This window comes from Merops nubicus, unplaced genomic scaffold (genome assembly GCF_000691845.1).
Source record: "Merops nubicus isolate BGI_N331 unplaced genomic scaffold, ASM69184v1 scaffold16914, whole genome shotgun sequence".
NCBI classification, from domain to species: domain Eukaryota; kingdom Metazoa; phylum Chordata; class Aves; order Coraciiformes; family Meropidae; genus Merops; species Merops nubicus.
Window position 1 is genome coordinate 34,626 of NW_008603751.1, and position 17,355 is coordinate 51,980.

General features: G+C 45.4%; 1 protein-coding gene across 1 annotated transcript; it reads left to right on the plus strand.

Moving 5' to 3' along the window:
• The first annotated feature begins 3,220 nt into the window (after positions 1 to 3,220).
• LOC103771483 (neurotensin receptor type 1-like) lies at positions 3,221 to 16,420 on the plus strand. Its single transcript, XM_008938780.1, has 3 exons — positions 3,221 to 3,419; positions 13,247 to 13,337; positions 16,033 to 16,420. The coding sequence occupies exons 1-3, from the start codon at positions 3,248 to 3,250 to the stop codon at positions 16,280 to 16,282; spliced, it is 513 nt and encodes a 170-aa protein (XP_008937028.1). The 5' UTR covers positions 3,221 to 3,247; the 3' UTR covers positions 16,283 to 16,420.
• The last annotated feature ends 935 nt before the right edge of the window (positions 16,421 to 17,355 follow it).

A 17,355-nucleotide genomic window follows, 5' to 3' on the forward strand; every position in this document is an offset into this window, starting at 1 on the left:
ATGGAAACAAATTCCACTAAACACCTAAAGAAGTCTTCCTGCTCCTGAAGACCTTTGAAGATATATATAGCTCCTCTTGAAGCAGGTGGGAAACCTTCTACTGGCTTGAAGCATCAGCTCCAGCAGTGTGCAAAGTCACCTGGAAATGAAGTGTTGCTGCACTGACGTGCTCAGTGTGCTGGGGTCTGGACTCACCACCCAGCAGGAAACCCAGCAGAAAAAAAATCCACTGAATCCAGCAGGTTTGCAGGGAGGTGTTAGCTTCTCTAGCCTTCATCATCCTCCAGAGTTTGTGTTTGCAAATAATTCCTTCCACAAATTAAAAACTTCTGCTTCTGGGGAAAATAGTGATTTATTTTTTTTTCCCCAACTATGTGAAAGTTTTGGTACAAATCAAGAAATGGGAAAAAAAATCTTTAAAGATAGCCTTGCATAGAAAACATGCAATTTTCACACTTTTACCATAACAATTCAGAAAAGGGAAAGTCAATGCTATTCCAGACAATTTGCCAAGCTGTTTAAAGACTGCACAATACAATTATGGGATGAATAAGACTTTAAAGAAAGCTCAGAAAAGACTTTTTTGAGTCCTGCACAACTATATTAGGCAAGAGTAATTTATAGCTAGGGCAAAATTTGTGACTGAAGCCAATAAACTGAAGCTCAGGTGACAAAAGCATTTCTAGAGATCAGTGCTTCCTTTTGCTGATGTGTCAACATCACTCAGCAGTAGGGAGGAGAAGGATTCAGCAGCTAAAGCCACAGAAATAGGAGCAGGGAACTGCAGGGCTTGTCTCTTAGTCTGACACACTAAGTCTGAGCAAGTCATTCCAGCCTTGTGTGCACCAGCTCAGCTCAGCAGCATCCTGAAGGTTCAATAACTGTGTGGTCTGGGGCAAACAGAGAGCTTGGTCCCTGCTGCTTAATGATCCTCCTCAGCATCTCGAGGTAATGCCAAAAGATAAGTCTTCTATACCTGCAGGAGCTGGTGAGATCTTTCAGTAGCTTAGAAAGCTGCTGTAGATGTAGCAAAAGGGGCTGTTAGCAGCTTGTGAAGGTGGGGTAGAGCTGGGACTTCCCTCAGTCTGCAGAGGAGCTCTGTGGTCATTACCAGAATAAATGAGAGATGATGTTCTTACCATGAGGGTTGAGAGAGCCAAAACTCAGCTGGTGACTTCTGCTGAACACATTCAGGTCTGGAGCACAAAGCTGTCTAGAGACTCCATCCTTCTGAAGAAAACTTTGTAAACAACCACACTGCCTTTCATCAACAGAGGAGCTGCATCTTTCTCCACTTTCTGAACAAAGAAACTGAAGTGCTTCTCATTGCCAGTGCATCTGCTCCCCACGGGCTGATGTGCTTCTTAATTCTTCCTTTCATGGATCCCCTGTAGCATCTTGGGGGGGTGGTTGGATTCTTTCTCCATCTTTCCATTCCTGAATCCCTCCAGAGCAAAGTCACCACACATCTGCACTAGATACTGGGTGTCCAGCCAATGCTTGTGTGCTGAGGACACTGATGGTCCTGCCTGCGTGGGTGGGTGGGTGGAGAGGGGTTGTCTCCATCTGAGCAGAGCCACTGGTGGATGAGGCTTCCCTGGTTCTGCAGGCTGCTGAGGGATGTGGGGTTGCTGTGGAGTGCAGGGCTTCTGTGTTTAGAGGTGCAAGATATGTGGCTACCTGTGGAAGGAGTTCACATGCCCTGTAACCCTGCCCCAGGGCAAAGTTCTCTGCTGGTTTTAATACCTTTATTTCTTTTGTCATTTTGTGGCTTTTAATCAAATTGCTTCCACAGCAGTTTGGAGCACACCATTTAATACTTGTTAATATTTTGAAATTTTAAATATTTAAGGGGTTTTTGATTTGTTCCACACTCATCTCAGTGATGGACTGAGACTCCTCCTGAGCTGTACCACAGAGAGGATGAGCCTCTTGGGCACCCAAACCCTCCATATTGCAGGGAGGGTGAGCACAGCACCTCACTATCCCACCATGGCACCTCACCAACCTACCACAGAACCTTGACATCCCACTACAGCACCTCACCATCACTATGGCACCTCGTCATCCCACCACAGAACTTCACCATCCCACCATCACTATGGCACCTCGTCATCCCACCACAGAACTTCACCATCCCACTACAGAACCTCACTATCCCACCATGGCAACTTGCCATCCCACCACAGAACCTCACCAGCACCATGGCACCTCATCATCCCACCACAGAACTTCACCATTCCACCACAGAACTTCACCATTCCACCACAGAACTTCACCATCCCACTACAGAACCTCACCACCCCACCACAGAACCTCACCATCCCACCACAGAACCTTGCCATCCTTCCACAGAACCTTGCCATCCTTCCACAGAACCTTGCCATCTCACCACAGAACCTTACCATCCCACCAAAGAACCTCACCATCCCACCACATCCACCTTGCCACAGACGTGCAGGTAAATCCTACACGTGCCCTGGGCTGCCATTTATTAAGCTCAGCTCCAGCAGGGTTTCTAGACAACCCACACAGCCCTCTCAAAGCCTTCTTGCATTTATTTGACACAAACAGTGACTTCCACTTGATTCAATCACTGCTTAATTTGATACTCCATTTAATTTTATCAAAACTGTAGTAATCAAATAATTTGTACTAAAAACATTACGACTTCCACTTGTTTATTCTGATCAATTTTAATCCTTTAAGGCACAAGGTCTATTGGATAATTTGGTTAGGAGATAACAAAACGCTGTCATTAAATCTGCAAGGAGAGGACAGAACACAAAAGAGAAAGTTGAAAGGTTCCCAAGGAGAGTTCCTAATAAAGAAAAACTACAATAACACACTGTTATTTAGAAGTCACACGATACAAAATGAAAGCTAAGAAGCATCCTGCTGCTCACAAGATGAAAAGATCATGCCATGCTTCAAACAAGACATTTCTGTCAATGAGCTGCACTGAAAAGGGGAAGACAACATAATTGGATGCAAATGAATTTGCCTTTTTTGAGTGTTGACCCCCGTGAACGAACATATGTCAGTGGTGGTTTGAGTTTTCCCTCTGTGCAACAAGCCTTCAAAAGGCAAAGCCAACAGAGGAAGAAAACATCTCCCCTGCAGGCAGCTCCTCTGTTTCTTTGAGAAATAAAAGCCAAGCTCCTGCCGCACTGATCCTTCCCATCCTTTGACCGTGCCACATCTCTCTCCCCCACAGGTCAACACTTTCATCTCCTTCGTGTTCCCCATGGTGGTCATCTCTGTGCTCAACACCATCATCGCCAACCAGCTCCTGGTCATGTTCAGGCAGGCTGCCCAGGAGAGCCAGGTCTGCACCATCGGCGGGCAGCAGACCATGCTCAGCATGTCCATGGAGCCAGGTCGGGTGCAAGCCCTGAAGCACGGCGTGAGGGTCCTGCGTAAGTACCCACACCCTTTGGCATGGCACTGGCCACGGGTGTCTAAGGAAATGGGGTTTGAAGAGCAGTGGGTTGAGTGGGGTGAACGCTTTCACTGGAAATATATTTGAAACAAAAATCGCCTCTTTTTGGAAATCCAAATTGCCCACAAACACTTCAACCTTTAACAAAATTGCCCGGTACTTGTCTCAAAGCCCTAAACTTTGGAAAATAAATTTGTTGGTTCTCTTGGTCTCTTTCCTTCTTCATCTCTTTCTTTCTGAATCACCAAGAGTTTCCTAGGGAATTTTAGCCTCTATTTTCCACTGTTTCGTTTTTCTCCCAGAGACATGTTTCTGAGTCCTAACCTTTCTTTAAAGGATTTAAAAAAAAAATCGTATCTAAAAATATCTGAACACATTTCAGACTAATTCCCAAGCCCTGTTCTGGAAAACACCTTCCTCTAGGTTTCAAATGCAATAAAGAATTCACATTTCATGCCATGTCTCAAATACCATTGAGAGCTAGGAGCATAAGTGGTCATTTATGAACTGCTCAGGTGGGTATTCATAAGTTTATGGAGAAACTAGAAAGATCTTGACATCTCCATGGGTAAAGGCAGAAAGAGATGCAATTTTTTTATTATTATTATTCCAAAAAAACACATTTAGGGTAATCACAAATAATCCTTTTCTTTTGCTTTTGCTTGTTAATACATAAAGCTAAAGAACAGAACTGCCTACACCTTACACACAGGGACTCTCTGAAAAAGCAAATCTAGCCCAGCATTTTAATGATTTAGTCAAGAGCAATTTAAGCTGTGTGTATATCACTTAATTCCTTTCCTTTTTCTGCAGAGCTTTGGTTTAAACAAAGTTTAAAGAAAAGATCCTGCAGCTAGGAATTGAGCTGTGCTGCAAAACACTGGATGGCTTAATTAAATAAGCTGAGGAAAAGACCAAAGAACCTGATAGCTTAAATTAACAGAGGATAAAGCAAAAGTTGTTCAAAATTAGTACCCTTAAAAATCTAACAAATTACACTAGTACTGGTTTTAAACTGTGAGAATCCTCCTGCACATGAGATGGTGACAGCTTGGTACCAGAAAGCTTCTTATGGCAAAGGTCTTGGTAGCTGAAGTGCTCTGGCCAAGACCACCTTTTCAACAAGGGAAAAAATCCCCAGAGGAGGCACCAAGAACCTCCCTGAGATATTTCCATCTGATTTTCTTGAGGGATGTACCCCATGCAGCATGCTCTGCCCATGCCACGGCCAAGCTGCCACGTTCATCCCAGCTCCAGCACCACGCTGGGCAATGCCCACTGAGAAAAAGGAGGCAAAACCCCAGAAGACATGAAATTCTCCATCACGACCTTGTCAGGCTGTGTTTATTTGCTGCCTCTGCACCCCAATGAACCATCATCCACAGGAGGATGAGGAGCAAGATGTGCTTTGGCAGTGAGCCTGGGAGGATGGGGCCATGTGGTCCCTCGGTTCCCTGCTATCTTCTTCTGTTTCTTAACACTTCTGCCTCCTGCCATTAAGTGAGAAGCTGCCTTTTCTCACTTGTCCTACAGCATCTCACACCTCTGTCTCTCCTTTTAGTTTTGTATACTCTTCTAGCATCAAGAAGAGAAGGCTCTTTGTGAATAATGAAAGAGAGACCTAAACTGACACCTTCTGTTCCCTGGGCATCGCTGGGCGCTGGTGGGAGAGCTCCCCTCACCACCAGGTCCACGTTTCCTCCAAGGCACTGAAAAACAGCCCTTCTTTCTCTCAACAAGCTTGATTTTCTTTCTCTTCTTCTCCAGGCAAATTTTTGCTTTTGTTACGTATTCCAAAAACTGAGAAAAAAAAAATCAGCAAAAGGGAGGGCTCCAGGCTGGAGCTTGGAATGGTGCAGAAGTGGGTCAGATGTGGCACCATGGGCAGCAGTGGACAGGTATTATGTGCAGGTATGATCAGGACTGAGCTCCCTTGTGCCTTTTCTGGACTGAGGAAGATCCAGCAGATAAGAAATCCATCCTGGGCTCTGTCTGTGATTCACCACAACGTGCAGAAAGGCTTTTTCATCCAGCAAGTGTGAGTGAAATCCTGCTTCGTTTCATTCTCCAAACCCACTCCATTACTGGAAGTGTCTGATTCACAGTTACTTTTGTCATCTGTTCCTGGCAACTTTTGGTTTTTTAATAAACCAAGCCCCTGAGCTGTCTGAAAAATAGCAAAAAAAGAGACAAGGACACACAATTTATCCTGGGATCCATAGCAGCCAAAACCATGTACACAGTCAAGGTTAGTTTATGGAAGAGGATAGGAAAAGAAAAATGACACTTGTCCACACTAATAAAACTGCTGGCACAAAACCAGAGCTTCAGGACCGTCAAAGGATTTTCCATTTCCAAAAGTGAACTTTGGCCTGAAGTACAGAGAGCTTGCTTTTGTTTAGGGGTGAAATGTTTCAGAACTTGCAAAACTAGGGCTCAGAAATTTTTGCAGCTCACGGTGTGCAGAGCTGCTGGATGAGATCAGAGGAGTAAACACCTTCCTTCCTTCCTCCAGATCTATGGAGATGATGTATTTATTCACATTGAAATAGGAACTAAAAGTGGTCAGGCTTTTAAGTTACAAGGCTTTAAAACATCCACAACAACGTTTTCCTCCTCTTTGGTACAACTAATGTATTTTCTTGGCTCTGTCTGACATTGGTGGTGTACAAAATAATTAGGGAGATCAGGATCAAGGAAGGTGTCAGCCCTGCTGCCTGGGAGCCACCTCATTAATTCATTAAGCATGTGGTTTCTGACAGTTATTCCCTCTCTGCTGTCAGCATTCACCTGGTGTGAAAATCCAGATTCAGAGAGCTCAAGGCACTGGCAGCTTCCCAGCTCTTGATAAGGGTAACACAGCAACATCTGAACCAATGCTAAAATACACCTCCCACCAAGAGATTTCAGACTTCCCTTCATTCACCCAATATTCCTTCCTTTTCTCCAATTACAAACCATCTCCTTTATATTATTATTCCTTGGCTGCATTCTAGTGTTGGGAAGTTGAGTCTCTGGGGTGCTCTGTGATGCTTCAGGGAAGGGTGAAGCTTCTCTAATTGCATAGCCTGATAGGCCAATAATTTGATATCATCATAAATAAATTTTAAACACACACATGCCCACATGTACCCCCCCTTCAGAATCAGCAGCCTTCAGCAGGTGAAACCTCACCTATGCTGCCCAGACCATTGCATACTCTACCCCAACACAGAGAGACAACACACATCTGCTCAACTCAGTCTCACATTTCCTAACAGTTGCTCAAAAATCAGGGAATATTTGAGCTTGGCTCAGGCTGAAAGCACTGCTTGGCCAAAATATCTTCTTGAAAGGGGACAGTTTGGTGAGATGGATTAATTGTCCCAATCAAGACAGGAGCCTGGAGCTCGTTCTCCTCTGAGCAGCTCTCAACACCTCCCCGACTGCCTGTCAGATCCATTCTTGCTGTGGGTGGAAGGAGGGAGTTATTGGATGGTACAGCTGAGCTCTGATAACCACGTTGACACAAATTGATGGACATCAAGAGGAGGCTCTGCATGTTCCTGGGTGGACGTTGGCTGAGCCTATTAAAACGTAATCAGTTCCAGGTAGTGTTTGCTCTGCTACAGAGGCTGCTTAGTGAAAGCAATTATAAAGCACTTAGAGAGGTTTAGCCAATTAAAAGAATTTCCTTCAGCCCCCACATCGGGCTGGGTGATACCTCACTAGGACACTTTTTAGGAGATGAAGTCAAATCAGATTTTTTTTACATATTTTTTTACATTATTATTTTAGGGTCACTGCATTTCTTCAATACCAAAGGACAAGTATCAATAAATTATCCACGCACCTTTAATTTCATTAATTTCTGTAATTCCCCTTCTGAACTAATGTTTCATTCATTTCTCTTCATCAGTGCTCCAATTTTGAGCTACCTCTTTCAGAGGGAGAATATTGCTGAGATCTACTGTAACCCTCCCACAAAGAGGGAATGCTTTGCAGCCCAAATACACAGAAGAGCACCCATCTGGAAATCTGCTCCTTAAATTATTCTATTTCATAATTCCCATTTTCTAAGGAAATCAGGTTTGTGCACGAATCATTTCTTTTGCAAGAAAGGAACTAAATTCATGGCAATTTGTATCCCTGCTAGAAAGTCTGAGCAGCTCTGAGTGGAGTTCAGCAGCCATTCAGCATGGCTGGAAGCTGAGTTTAACAGCTGAAGTGTCACACTGAAATTCAGGAGGATAAATTAGCTATATCACAGTTGTATATATTTCCCAGAGATGTTTAGATGTGCAGGTTTACTTTATAGCCTGCCAAGTGGCATAGAGTGGTAGTGGAGCACTCTATAAACACCCTCTGAGGAGCAGAAAGGGACAAGGGCTGCACCTCCTGGCACAGGGAAACCTTTTTTTCTCCTCTCCCAAGCCATGTCCCTTCCCTGGCACTGCTGCCCAGGCTGCCAAGACATTTCTACTGGGGTGCAGGCTCTTGTGGCTGCATCTCTGAAGACAACTCTAGGGCCAGTCATGTCCAGCAAGCAGATTTCCCAGGTGTTAAACTTGTCGATGTGAGTGTTGAAGAAGTTGACTGATGTGTTTTTAAACATCAAGCCTGGCCAGGGCCTTAGTCATTGCAGAAGCATGCAATTAATACAGCCCCAGGGTCCCTCTCTCAAGCAGAAACCTTTCTGGGAGGGAAAAAAGGATATATGGGGCTCAAAAGTGGAGGGGAAAGAAGAGAACATCAGTTTGGGTTATACCTGGTCTTGCCAAAGAGAAAGAGCCTGGTGAGGAGAAGACAGGAGCCCTTATCTGCTCTTCAAAGGGGAAATGTCCTTCTTATTCCATCTCCCCCAACCACACAGCCATCCCTGGGGGGAATGACACAAATCAAGTTCAAACACAACTGAGCAAATTCTTGAACTTCCAAAAAAGTTATGACCTTAGAAGGAAAATGGGGAAGAGATCCCAGTTTGCACTGGGTTGGGAGTGCTGTGCTGCTTGTCGGAGCTTCTTCCTGGACTAGCTTTAACCTGCCTTTTCTTTCTTGCTCCTCAGAGACAAAACCACTGCCAGGGGACAATTTAGTCACCAGCATGGGCAAGGGGCAGGAATTCACATCCCTTTTCAAATCTGCCAGCTGAAGCCACCGAAAATCAGGACTGGAGAAGATAGTCTGAGTGAAATATGCTGGCTTTGCACACCAAAAGGTTTTCCTGTTCACTCTGTCCTCTCACTGCCACTAACAAAGCATTTAGGGGGATATGGCTCCTTTCAAGGACAAAAGCATCTTCTACCCCTTCATCCAAAAACGAGCCAATCCTCCTACAGTGGGAAAAAAAAGAAAGAAAATGTTACAGGAAGATAAAAAGCAGATCTCTGGCTGCTGGGAATGGAAATCAGAGTCAAATCTCATGTTTACACTGTTCAGTAATATGTGCAAGAGCACAGGGGGGTTGTATCTAGAAAATGCTGCCTGTATTCAAGGGTTTCTAAAGGACTGAGAGCTCCCAAGCCTGGTGCTATTCCCAGTTTCTCCTCCTTTGCAGCACTGGTGCATACTGGTGGTCCCCAATCTCTGCTGGGAGGTTGCTATCGACTTTTATGGAAATTCTTCCTTCTGCAGCCTTGTAATCCAAACACCAGCATAAGCAGTTTTGATTTTATTAGGCTCATACCCCTCCTTGCAGCTCCCACAATCCCCAGTTTAGGGCCTGCTGGTATAAATATTGCCTAGGCCCTGTCAGGTAGTGCATCATGGTAATATAAACACTGCCCTGAGGTTTAACTAGGCAGTGCCAGCTACAACTACACTCAGCCCAGGTTTTGCTATTTCTCATATCAAACAGCACAGTGACACTTGTTCCCCTTTGTGAGAGATTCTCTTGTAATGGCATCAGCTAAAGAAGTGTCTAAAGCCCAGGAGCTTTGCATACACGAGAACTGTTTCTCCAGAAATCAGCACTGATGCACATCCCTGCCATGAGCCCTGGAACTGTCAGAGATGTTTTTAGTGGCAGCTGGAGTGTGAATTCCTTGGGCAGCATTGGAGACACGGGGCCACTGGGGAGCTGAAATGCAGAAAAAGCCAAGAGATGTTCTTCAGATGGGTCAGTACATACCCAGACAGCTCCTCCCTTTGCTCAGAAATTGTTCCCCAGCTGTATGTGGTTCAGCTCCTCTTGAAATGCAGAGAAAAAGAAATAAATTGGCCAAAATAATCTGAATTAAACTATCAAGGAAGGATAGCGCTGAGCTTCTCTGGAGGCCTTAGCAAGAGTGGAGGTGGTTAAAAGATGGAGCTGAATCTCTTTTCTCCCTCTCCTGGAGGGAAAGGAGGAGAGGATGGAGGGATATGACCCCAGAGGGGATAGAAGAGCTAAAGCAAGGAGGAAAACACCAGGCAAGTGCTTTGTACTGCAGTAGGTCCTTGGGGTCCCACATGAGTCCACAGTGGTGGCACATTTCCCTGGTGCTCTGAGTCACACCAAGCCTCAGACAGCCTCAAAAGAGGGATGAGAGACTGAAAGCCCCTCCTGAGTGTGGTTCCCATGCTCAGACAAACCATCCCTCCAGCACTAACCGTGGTTTTTTTACACAAGGCCTAGTGCTCCATGCTCATGCTCACCCAAGGTGAGATTTTTGAGCTGTTGGCCCTGGAGAAGAGCTGTCTGCCAGCCTCAGCCACAGGACACACACAAGGTGAACTGAAATATTCAATGCCACCTAATCCAATTGAACTTCCAGGATTGCTTCCACATCCAGTTTAGTCTGAAAATCAAGACTGGCACGGTTTAAATCTTTTTTTTGTACAATGAAAATGATGCCACTCAAAATTTATGTTTCCCTCTGCAGGACTTCCTGAGTGATAAACAAACAAGGGCTCGTCCTCTGTCCCTCCTCCTTCCTCTCTCCTCTTCTTCTCTGGGAGGCTGTTCAAACAGGCAGAGAACACAGCCACTAGTAGACTAAATAGAAAGCCACAGGATGCAATAATGCAGGTTTTAATAAGCGTTTAAATTGGGAGGTTGATTTAGAAGGGAAATGAAGATGCTGCTTGGTGGAAGGAGCAAACAGCCCTGAGACACCCAGGTTGGTTTGCTCGGGTCCCCTCTCTGCTCCCCAACCCTGGGCTGAACTGCAGCTTTGGCACCTTGTTTGCTCAAAAGTCAGAAATACTGATTTCATGGAGCAGCCCTGCTCCTATTAAAACCTCATTGAATTAATTAGAAGTGAAGGATGAGTCTGGCTTATTTTTAGTTCAAGAAGCAGAGGCAGGAAATCTCCAGCCTCATAAACACCATCCTGGACAGTCACCCCCACCATGCATTGGGTTGACTCCTTCCCCTGCAGTGCTCAGCTCCAGCAGACTGCTCCATCTGACTCCAGCAAAGAAACCCAAGCCCTTAATCATGGAGAACGTGTCCTGGGAGCTGATAGCAATAATAAAAAAATCCTTTTGGCAGTCACTTTGCTGAGCATTTGTTTTACAACTCATCTGTTTTGATAAGCATGTGCTCGAGGAGGCAGAAGGCAGCAGCAAAAGGCACCAGGTATCTGGGAGAAAAGGAAACTTTAATTCTCTGTTAGACAACAATTAACATCTTCCCATGTTTCATATTCCTTGCTGGGGAAAGGACCCAACAGAGCAGGATTGCCACCCTAAATCTGCTTGATCCCTTGTATGATAAGGTCAGAACACACAGATTAAGGGTGACACACAGAGATCAGGGTCTGGTAGCAGAGGCTGGTGGCACAGAAGTGCACAGTGTGCTACCCAGCTGGGATTTCCAAATCAGAGCCCCAGCATCTCCAATGTACTTCACTATGTGTTTAGCAGAGCTTTAATTGCAGGGTGATTGCACAGGGTATTCCAGAATTACCACAGATAAATTAATTGATTATTTGTTTGCTGAGGTTAAGCAGCTGTTTCTCTCAATATGGGTTTTTGCTGCTGTAGATCCATGCCTCCATATTCCTGGGCACTGGGAAGTGCCTGCCTATGGAGGTTTCTGAAAGAATGATGATGTGCACAGATGAGCTTGTGTTGGGAGATATTTGGGAAGCTGCTCTCACAGCCTGAAGATCCAGCTAGTCCTGTACAGGTGCTGGGAAGGCAGATGGACTGGAGCTGTGATCTTGGCTTGTTGCTGTTGGCCTGATGCTGATGGAGGGGAAGAGGTTGGAGGACATTGTTTCTCCGGTTGCTCCTGAGGAGTCACGGGTGGACTGCTCCCTGTAGGGCAAACCAAAGGTCCATCTGATAGAGAAATTAATTCTGGAGGTGGCCAAAAGCAGGTGTTTAGGAATGTGAAAGAGCCCAGCAAGCATCTCAGCTTTCCAGTGGACCTCCTCACTTCTCCTGCCACATGTCATCTAGGGGCTGTCCCCATCAGAGCTCCTCAGGGCAGGATCAGAGGGAGGTCAAAGTCATTCTCTGGATGACATCTGAAGAGCTGCAGGCCATCTAGTGATGAATTGCATCTGTGATCACAATGACTGTGTATACAGCAGCCAAAAATATTCCAATTGAAATAATGAAGTTACTTGGACAAGAGAATAAAAACAGACCCTGCAGCCTTCTTTCCAAAACTTGTCCCTTCAGCTGCCTAAACCTTTATTGAATAAATGGCTTTTGCAGCATTCCTGGAAGATGCTCTCCTGAAAGAACAGAACTGTCTCCATCATTAGTTATGTGTTTAATAACAGAGCTAGCACACGGAGCTGCAGTGAGGCTGCAGGCACAGAGCTGGACACCAGGAATTAGCTAATTTCTGTACAAATTAGGCAGTGACTCTGCTAATGATGACACCCACAAAAACAGGGCACAGACACTTCCCTCGCCTTTGTGTTCCTCAAGTCTCCCCTGTGCCTCTTGCCTGAGTAACATAATTATTGTATTTAACCTTGTTTTGCTTCTTGTCTTTTATTGTGTTATGTTTTAACTGAGATTTCTTTATTTCCTGCCAGGATTCTGCCAGAATCCTGTCGGCTCATACAGAGCTGGAAACGCCCCTTACAGAAGGAAACAAATCTTTCCCTGGATTGCCTGATAGATCTTTTTTGGAATCTAGATTGACAAAAACACTCTACCAACAGCACTTCTATCTTTCAGAGTGGTTGCCTTTTATTTTTCATGGTTTGATGTCTCTTGGCTAGAACCTGGAAAGGAAAAAAAAACGCATCATCTTTCTCTGCTGAGCTTCTAATTAATCATTTTCATTATGGCAACATCCAGCCCTAAATGTCTTGTAATCCCTGCCTCAGATATTACACAAATGTAGAGCAAAAGGATGAGCCCTGGCACCAGAAAGCAGCTCTGGGGCTGCTGAGTGATCCCCAGCACCGTGGGGACTGCGGGCAGTGGCTCTGCCTGACACACTAATGGGATTATAGCTCCCTGTCTACCTGGATGAAAAACATACACTGACTGCCTCCGAGAGCACTTTGCACAAAACACCCAGTGCCACGAGGGCACGAAGCACCAGGAGAGATGCAAATAAGGTTTTCTTGAAGCCAGTGTCTGACTGAGGCATCAGGAGTCCTTTATCTGTCTCCCACCTTCTTCCCTTCATAATATCACTGCCCCCATGTTTATTGCTGCTTGCTATTCTTTCTGTTCTGCTTGTTTTCACAGACTTTTTCAGGCTGGTTGTCCCTCAGGGTTATTAATTCTTTGTAGAATGGCAACAGAAGAACAAAGCAGAGCTTTAGGAAAACAGTTCCCAGCGATAAACACCACACAGGTCCTTTTGTCACCTCGAACGAAGAATTGCTCACAAAAAGTAATGTTTGGGGTTTTTTTCCTACCTTGCAGGTGCTGTGGTGATTGCCTTCGTGGTCTGTTGGCTCCCTTATCACATACGGCGTCTCATGTTTTGCTACGTCCCCTCCAGTCACTGGACAGAGTGAGTCATGATGCTGGGGATGAGCCCCCCCACCCAGGACAGGTGTGGGCTCAGGCTGCAGCTGGAGGTGGGGATCTGGGAGCAAAGGTGCTCCCCACGTGCAGGGTTCAAGCCTCAATCACCTGTTTTTTTTCATTTTATTTTACTTTTTTTTGGTGATTTCTCACCGTGTTTGCCAGCAAAATTAGCAGTTCTGGTTTTATCCCCTAAATCTCCCAGCTGTGGGTGAAGGAAACATGAGCTTGAACCCAAGTGCATCATCATGCTTAGCCTTCTGCTGTGGCTGCGACCACAGGATCGCCCCCATTAACAACAGGGATGGATATTCACCTCTGACAGCTCTTGCTGAGATGAGATTTGGATGGGGGGGGGGGTTATACTTCCCAAGTGGATTGCTGTCTCCATGGCAGAGACATCAACCACTGGCCTTAAGACAGAGCAGCTCCTGTGAACACACAATTTAGCCTCATGACACCACATTTCCTTGGTGACAGGAGAGATGACACAGGTGGAGAAGTAACTGGGATTTGCAGGGGGTGGATCAAAATGAAATACCAGCAGTTGCCACTGATTAGAAACCACCCAGATTCTCAGGGAGTTGAGGGATGATTGCACACCTACACTGAATGCCCGACGTGCAAGGACTCACCAGCAGCTCCGTGCAGCCTTTCTGCCACATCTGCCCAGGTTCCTCAATAAAGCAGCCAAAGAACCTATTATTCATTTGAAACATGTAATTAAGCATTAATTCTGCCTGGGGATCCGCACCCAGCTAGCCTGAGATGCACTCAGTGATGAAAGATCTTTCGTCCCATGGTGTTCTGTCCCTCTTCTCTCTGGGACCAGCTCTGTTTGCTGCAATGAACAGGGAAAGAAAAATAATCTACAACCCCAAAAAGCAGAGCGACTATACCACATTAAAATTGCATCAACTCCAAGCACAAAATAAAAAAATAGTAAATTATGATCTAGCAGTCTGCTGAATGGAATTGTACATCCATCCGTAGTAAAACCCAAAACCTATCTGCAGTCATGAAACAGAGCTCTAGGCACACACTGGGACAAACTGTTGTTTCTTGTTTGCTTTCCCATATGAAAAGCACTTAAAGCAGCAATCAATTATGTAATGACTGCAATTGCTTTGAGCAAGAGGGGTGGAGGAGTCTGTCTGCAGTTTAGTGTGAATTTATGCGCTGCAGTCGCCTTCCCATATTTTTATTTCTTCCTTTAAAAGCCATGAGCAATTTTAGGAAAACACTGAGTTTACAGACAGAGCATGAATGGTGAGCTATCAGTGTGGTAGCTAATCAAGAGCTTGCAGCAGCTTGATGTCTTCATTTATAAACCCCTGTGTCTGCCCCAGAAAAAAAAGAGACTTTTTTGCCCTATTAATTCTTCACAGCTCTATAGAGGACCTCTGCTTGCAAGAGCTGGATGGGCCACGCAGGACTTGGCAGTGCTGAGGGGGTGTGGAGGATTGGTGATGGACTCCAGCACACGCCTATTCATCTTCTGTTAGACAGTGCTTAGACTAACAAAAAGGTCTGCAATTTCCACTAGGATAAATGATCCTGGGGAACATCTTCCTGCAAATGAGACCCACGGTGTTTAGAAACCCTTCACCAGCTCAGAGCTGTTGATCCCAGTTGTCCAAGGAAAGATGTTTCCAAAATACAATTTAAAATAAAAAACACACACCCCTAAGCATTTTTAACCAATTCTAGTTGAAAACATTATATTGTGATGGTCAGGATTTGTATCAAAAGCACGTTATCATCCCCCAAATAGAGGATGTTATCCAAGGGTACGGACAAATCCCAACCCAGGGACCCACGGAATGAGCTGAGGCAGCTCTCACTGCCAGGGGGAGGAGAGAGCTACATCTGTTCCTGGATCTTGGCTCTTCTGCAGGCTCTGTAGACCAGAACTGCAGCCAGAAAGCCAAGCTAATGTATATGCATGACACAGAAACAAATTTCCATCTGGTTTCTCGGTTTCACACATCTATTTTAGAAGACAGAATGGATGCAGGAGGTAAATATCACATCCGGACCCGGGGTGTACATCACTTTCTAAGTGCTAGTGATTGAGGTTAGATGTTTGCAGAGATGTTTGACCTACGTTTGGCCAGTCCCAGGTAAAAATATAAATGTTTCCATGACTAGAGCATCCCTCTGACAAGGAAAGTCTGAGAGACCTGGGTTTGGAGAAGGTTGAGAGAGGATCTTATCAATGCTCATCCATATCTGAAGGGCAGGTGTTAAGAGGCACCTCTCAGTGGTGCCCAGTGATAGAACAAGGGGCAATGGGCATGAACTAGAACACACAAAGTTCCACCTACACATAAGGAAAAACTTCTTTGCTGTGAGGGTGGCAGAGCCTGGAGCAGGCTGCCCAGAGAGGTTGTGGAGTCTCCTGCTCTGGAGACTCAAAACTCACCTGGACACCATCCTGGGCAACCTGCTTCAGCAGGGAGGCTGGACCAGATGATCCCCAGAGGTCCCTTCCAACCCTCACCATACTGGGATTCTGTGTTTCTGTTTTCCTGGTGGCTCATGCACTTCCACTGGTAACCTCACGTCCTCCACCAAGAAAGGTTAGGCAAAAAAAAAACAAACCATGTTCTTCTCACCCTTGTGATTCCCAATTGTTTCAGTTCTCCACACTCAGATTTTTCTTTTATCTGTTCTTCCAGTTTCCTTTATAATTTCTACCACTACTTCTACATGCTGACAAACGTCCTCTTCTACGTCAGCTCAGCCATCAACCCCATCCTCTACAACCTGGTGTCTGCAAACTTCCGACAGATCTTCCTCTCTACACTCACACTCCTGTGCCTGCCATGGAGGAAGAAGAAGAAACGACTGGCCTTCACCAGGAAATCCAACAGCATCTCCAGCAACCACACATTTTCCAGCCAGGTCACAAGGGAAACCACATACTGAAGCCAAAGGAGCAAGGGAAACGCATCTCCTTGTGCAGCTGAAACTTGAGAGAGGCCTCTGTGACTTTCATGCATGGTCTCCAAATTCACGTAACACAAATGTGTTTAGCAAAGTCATTTTTGTTGGAAAAATAGGCTTCGTTCTGCCAGTAATGTTGAGGTTATTTTAAAGCATTGGCCTTGCCTCTTGTGAGTAATGTCTACATGTCTTGTAACTTCAGTCTGGCGTAAATCCAGGTGCAGTGTTAACTGGGAAGCCAAAACTTGTTAAACTTAGGCAAAATCATGCTGCATTTCATCCCTTTCTCAACGCAGAGATGCCACGTTTGCATCCAAGGGTTTGAGATGATGTCTCTTGATGGCACCAAGCAGACAGCCTGATGAGGAGAAGGCAGTGTTGGACTGAAAGGGAAAAGCAGTTTTGAACAGAAAGGGATGGTTTTAGAGCATGGACATGCTCATCTATGGGATGTTCAATGAACAAGGAGTGAAAACTCAGGGAGGCAGGTGGTTGTTGTAGAAATAGATCTAAATTATGATTAACATGACCTAGGTGCTCAAGAAAGCCACTCTGGCTCCTTGAAATTAAACAACAGATGATGCCTTACCTAGATTGGGGTGGCTGTGGCTTGAGGGAATGAGGGTCATCTTTCACCTTAGGGGACATGTAGAATCCCTCCCTTGCTGCTGTTGGTACTGCAACACTAATAACTTACAAAGTCTCTGGCAAAGTCAAGAGAGCAGAAACTGTGCCCAGATGGAGTGCTGGAAATGAACAGAAATGGAAAATCTAACTGTTGCCATCCAGCCAAACCTTATATTTTTTTACCAGGGAGAACAGTTAGCTGGCCTGCATCAGGAGCTGAGGAAACTCCAGGGTCATGAGGGCTCCAGGCTACTGAGATAAAAGCAACCTGCCCCAATTCTATGGGACCTTCAGATTTTCCCCATTCTTATTCCAATTTCACTCATTTCCTCACTGTTTTCACAAGGCTGACATCTCACAGGTTGTACCAGTTGTAGGCAGCAGGGCCTCCTCTTCTACCTTTTCTTTTATTTCTCTTTGCTACCAGA